At 46.8% G+C, this 6,000-nt stretch overlaps 1 protein-coding gene across 1 annotated transcript in view; it reads right to left on the reverse strand.

The window, feature by feature from the left end:
• The window catches only part of LOC135371273 (gonadotropin-releasing hormone receptor-like), a 271,561-nt gene extending 266,156 nt beyond the window's left edge, over window positions 1-5,405 (reverse strand). Inside the window, exon 1 of the mRNA XM_064605370.1 lies at window positions 5,081-5,405. Within this exon, the coding sequence (XP_064461440.1) occupies window positions 5,081-5,245 (165 nt within the window). The 5' untranslated portion in view covers window positions 5,246-5,405. The remainder of the gene's footprint in view (window positions 1-5,080) is intronic.
• Between the last annotated feature and the right edge of the window lie 595 nt (window positions 5,406-6,000).

Here is a 6,000-nt window from a genome sequence, read left to right on the forward strand (position 1 = left end):
TAATTAGTTTATATGTTCAGTTTGCACACTTCGCGAGTGGGGGATCTACAGGCTCGTATTTGCTTCATACCTGCTTCGATTTTAAAATTATTACACGCACCAGCCCTAATTGTTGTTGGTTTTTGTTTGTTTGCTTGTCATTTGACTGATTTAAATGAATGATGATTCATTTGATTAAACAAAACGATAAGTGAACAAACGACATGCAATGCACCAATCAATAGATGATTCAACGAAATTAGAAGTGAACAGCCATCATGCAATGCACCAATCAACAAATGAGCTACCCATTTGACTAAAGTTTGTCCCTAGACACATCAAAGACACATCGTCAAATTAACAGGAGTTCTAAGTGCTTAGTATTCATTCATACTTAATAAGGCAGCTTTTCGGTTAATGAAAGTTGTACATCACGAAAGAAGAGTTTCCATGCTGTCACATTTGGGGAGACTTGCCACCTAGTTCTCTCGCATTTTTCTCCCCATGAGATGCATTCAACGGTAATGTGCGTGATCCCACGAGATGAGTTGCTAGTCTTGACACTTTCGGCTGATGAGCTCGATGGGGCACGCTGCGTGTGTCAGAATAGTAATAATCGGGTGTCTCCGAATGCATTGGGAAACGAGCGGAGCAAATGCGGCTGTTATCGCATTCATTTTGTGTATGGGTCTCTGTATATTCCCGCCTAAACGAAGCAGACATCAGTCACGGTGACAACGGGAATTAGCCAAGGCAGGCTACGTTTACGAACAAACTGCACGCGTAAGCCTCCAACGCGCAAGAAGAAACAATGAACCGTTTCAAGAACCTCTTTCCTTGTTGGTAGTTGTTGTGAAGTTGTTGAAATGTTGAAGGTGATACCTAGCGCAGATTAATATCGCCTGCTTAAGCGCTACCTGCTAATGTATTATGTTCACTTCCGCGCGCAGCATCGTACACTTCAGCAGCATCGCAATACGACCTGCCATAAAATATTTGTCATGCAGACGTTCTAGCGACGCAGCCATCATATGCTTTTTCCGGTAACTTCCATACCTCGGTAATAAAGTCGCTATGGTTAAACACGCGTATACATATATGTGCGTCAATATGAAACACAGAGGATTAATGATAAGGGCGTTATCTTATTAAGTAGTAGCATGCATCTATAAGTGCGAGTACGGCAGGCCTAACCGAATCGATGAAACCTGTAGGTAAGTCTGACTGGAGTTTGCGTGATCCACGCGCATTTAACTTTCCGACTTGCCTTGTCTCTACTTCATGTACTATTTTTCTGGATTCCTGCTGCATCTATGTTGTACGAAACATTTGGACCCTTTCCTATACGAACCCGCACACAGTCGACTGACGGGGGTCTATTCATAGGCGGAGAAATTCGGAGTCAATCACGTCAGCTTGCAACAGGGTCTGCAACCAACAACAACAACAACAAGAAATAAATCGCGACTATCGCGTCTGCAGCCAGTAGATCGTTTCCTATCAGAGCTTTCAATCTCTGCGTGTTGCAAGCGAATGACGAGGAAGAACCTTGGGGCAAAGAAGCGGTGAGTCTAAAACGCAAAATCTGCTTCGATCAGGCACTACACGCTTAAAAATGAACTTCCCCGCATAGCACGCTATGCGCCAGCCATTGCCACGAATGATATCGTTATCTGCCCTGATTTGTTGAAAACGGGAGGCGTACGCCTTTTCTGTGACACTTATGCAGTGCATAATCACGTGCATAATATCCTCTCGTCACGTGCATATGCACGTCATATGCAGTCACGTCACGTCACGTCACGTCACGTCACGGCACGTCACGTGCATATGCAGTGCATAATCATAGTCACAAAAATGGCGTACGCCTCCCGTTTTCAGCAAATCAGGTAAGAGAACGATGTCATTCGAGATTATGGTTGGCTAGGAGCGTGCTATGCGGTGAAGTTCTGTTTTAAGAGTGCACATTTAGTCGGCCTACACAAAACCACACATATCGTTATTACAAAAGCGGGAGCTGCACACTCTCAGGACAGAACTTCACCGCATATCACTTTGTCCGCCAAACATTGCCCCGAATGATAGGGTTAACTCTTCTGATTCAAAAAGTGAGGAGGGCGTACGCCTTTTTGTTGCGGTTTAGATATATGATAACTGCTACAAAAAGGCGTACGCCTCTCTCTCTCTCTTTCTTTAAATCAGAAGCGACAACCCCATCATTCTTGGCATTGGCTGGCGCACAACGTGCTATGCACTCTTAAAAATGAACTTCACCGCATAGCACACTCCTAGCCAACCATCATCTCGAATGATTTCGTTATCTGACCTGATTCGCTGAAAACGGGGGGCGTATGCCTTTTTTGTGACAATTATGCCAGCATAAGTGTCACAAAAAAAGGCGTACGCCTCCCGTTTTCAACAAATCAGGGCAGATAACAATATCATTCGAGATTATGGTTGGCTAAAAGCATGCTATGCGGTGAAACTCATTTTTAAGAGTGTGTGGTGAAGTTCTATTCTGAAGTGATAGCGCCGCGAAGCAGCTGCGGCGTACAGACATAAACAGATGGACATCAGGAAGGAGTGGGGCAACATGGGGAGTTTAGCATGCGTCCTAGGCCGACTTCAAAAGGAACTGTTCAGATCTGGAAAGTCTGGCCGAAAAAACGCAGGGAAAACCTCTGACAGCGCAGCTGGTGCCGGGATTCCAACCCGCGGGCGGCACCTCACACTCTCTTAAAAATGAACATCACCGCATAGCACGGTCCTAGCCAACCACCATCTCGAATTATACCGTTATCTGCCCTGAGGGCTTAGTTGCTTCATCATCGTTACGGTCGTTACGAGCTAACGAGTGGCGGGAAATTCAAAAATCCGGGCAGGAAATCAAAAAGATGGGCACGTGACACATTGCCCGTGACGTATCCGCGCCCTTCACATATCTCGCGAAGGGCGCCATGCACATGTTTTATCAAGTGCCCTTCTCGATATCTCGTAACGCGTGCAACCGAGTAAGTTCCTGATTTGTTGAAAACGAGGGGGCGTGCGCCTTTTTTGTGACACTTATGTCGTTCGTAATTCTCACACAAAAAGGCGTATGCCTCCCGTTTTCAACGACTCAGGGCAGATAACGATATCATTCGAGATGATGGTTGGCTAGGAGCGTGCTATGCGGTGAAGTTCATTTCTAAGAGTGCAGTGTTGGCGTGCAAGGCGATCATCCAGCCACTACACCTGCACTCTTAAAAATGAACTTCACCGCATAGCAGCCTCCTAGCCAACCATAACCTCGAATGATATCGTTATCTGCCTTGATTTGTTAAAAACGAGAGGCGTACGCCTTTTTTGTGACACTTATGCTGTTCATAATTGTCACAAAAAAAGGCGTACGCCTCCCAATAACGATATCATTCGAGATTATGGTTGGCTAGGAGGGTGCTACGCGGTGAAGTTCATTTCTAAGAGTGTTGGTGGACATGGTTGATCCTCAGGTTATATATCGAGTTGTGGCATTGGAAAGACGTGTGCGAGAAACACCGGGAAAGCAAAAACAAGAAGAAGAAAAAAAGAAAGGACGAGGGAGGGAGTAACAAGCGCCTCATTAATGAGTATAGGTGTTGCGCCGGAACGTTTTCCGTGTTTCAATCCTTCACAGGATTACTGCGAGTAAACCTCAACGCAACGAGGAAGCAAGTGAGTCGCGTGGGTTAAGGAAGATACATGCCACAGGGAACACTGTGACAGAAAACAGGCGCCGGTGTGCTTCTTTTATTCTCAATGGCAAACTTCGTCGTGCTGGGTCTGCGGGTCTTTCAAGCTACATAGTATAGCGTGCGCGCGAATTCTCGGTGCCACCGTCATATGCCATGTTTGTTTGGAGGAAAACTGCGTGGGATTTTACTGAACGCGTTACACGTGTAAAAGCGAGGGCTATACTACACGCGATAACTAGCCGTAAGTAATGGCGGTCGGCGGAACGTGTATGTCAGAATACGCGCACGTGCTGCTGGGCGACATTTCTTCTTTCTACTTTTTTCTTGAAAGTGTGTCGGCTACGTACGATATACGCAGTTATGTTTTAGCCCGCAGCTGGACTTCTTCGAATCACCCTGCCTTTTGTTCTTTTTTTTTTTTTTGCATTTGTCATGCAACAAAACTAGTTCGCATATGTGTCAGCTTCTTACTGTATTTCTGCTGCTGACTACTAATAGTTTACAAACGTGCTATACGCGGTGTCGGTAGCATGGGGGGTTCTCAGAGGCCAGTGCGCCTTTGCCAGGAAAAGTCCAAACCATTCGTTATGATAAGCCACTCTCTAACAGAAGGTAATGCCCTCGGTAATGAACAAACATCTCCACAACGTGCCTTGTAAATGACCTCCGTGGACGAATGGAAACTAATCCGTTTCAGGAAGCATGTGCTTTTGATAAGGCATTGTTTTAAAGGCATTTCATGGTGAAACATTACGCTTTCGGTTGCAAAGGCAGCATAACCGCGAAATGTTACGTCAAGAGTTAGGTGTGGTACAGCCTTCCCGCCTTTTGGCTGCGAAATCCATCGCTGATACTATACTGATACCGAGTGTTTTTCTTTTTCTTCTTCGTTGTCTTTCTGACCAAGCAGCACAACATCTTGGCCCAATATTAGCAATGTCGTCCCGATATTGGACCAAGATTGGACCAATAATGGACCAAGGTTGGACCAATAATGAACCAAGATTGGACCAATAATGGGCCAAGATTGGACCAGCGATAGACCAAGATTGGAACAATAATGGACCAAGATTGGAACAATATTGGTCCAGTATTGCCAATATTGGTCCAATATTGGACCAAGATGTTGTGCTGCTTGGGTGGGTGGTATACATGAATGCACACTGAAATGCACAATGAAAGCGATGGCTTCAGAGTTCAGCGAGAGTTCAGCAGCGCGTGCATTCCACGCGCACAATTTTCCCAAATCGAATTGTGATGCAACGAAACCAACACATGTCTTAAAAAGAGGGTCCCTTTTAACAGGTCCGTGCTTCAGAGAGACTCAGTATATGATGAACAGTGACGAACAGGCGTTTCACGCCACAGAAAAGCTAGACTTTTTTTACCTGTGGTAGACTCAGCAGGGCGCTGAGCAGCCAGACAGTCCACAGGAGTTTACGAACACAACCCCGGTTCCTGGCTTTCTCAATGGGCCTCCTCAGCGCCAACAGCTGGTCGTAGCCGATCACGACCAGGATAAAAGTTGACACATACAACGAGAACACTTGCATGTACTTGAACAATTTACACAGCGCGCTTCCGCCGCGCCACTCCACGGTCCACGTCCACAAGGCCTCTGCCAAGATGCACCACACCGTTACCAACAGGTCAGCCACCGCCAAATGGGCCAGAAGGTGGTAGAGGGAAGACCTGTTGGTGTTCCATATTGACACGAGGGTAGCGCAGTTACCCAAGAGAGAGCCAGTGGCGATGACCAGCAAAACCACGACGCGAATCACAGCAGCCTGCGTGAGCTTTGGCGCTTCCAAGAGGTCAGCTTCGATGCTGGAGTTGAAGGTGAACGTGGACGTATTCCAAGATGCGATGTCGCCGTCGAGGTCGGTAGCATTCGCCACTTGGGACATGGTGCTCCCTGAGAGCGCATCGCGGACTGGAGTTCGGCCGGGAGGAGCCGTCGGTTGGAACCGAGAAGGGGAGGGGGGAGAGGAAGAGAAAACTTTGAAGAGAGGGAGATAAGGGAAAGGGTCCGGCCGCTGAGTTTCTTTCTCTGCGGAAGATGGAAGACTGAAACGGTACGAATATTCGTTGCTTTTTTGAAGGAATAAGCAAAGCGCCTGAGCAGATCGGCATTGTGCTGTCATATGCGGTAGGTATATGAGTCGCGTTGCTTGAACCGGGACCTAAAAAATAAGTCAATTATGTACGCGGGCGAAACCAGCGGGATTTTGTCCTAAAGTCGGAATGTTTGTTTCTGTTTAATTTATCCGTGCGTAAATTCCCTTCTGAATCCAGATTCGATCGTCGG

The sequence above is a fragment of the Ornithodoros turicata genome, chromosome 10, assembly GCF_037126465.1.
Source record: "Ornithodoros turicata isolate Travis chromosome 10, ASM3712646v1, whole genome shotgun sequence".
Taxonomy (NCBI): domain Eukaryota; kingdom Metazoa; phylum Arthropoda; class Arachnida; order Ixodida; family Argasidae; genus Ornithodoros; species Ornithodoros turicata.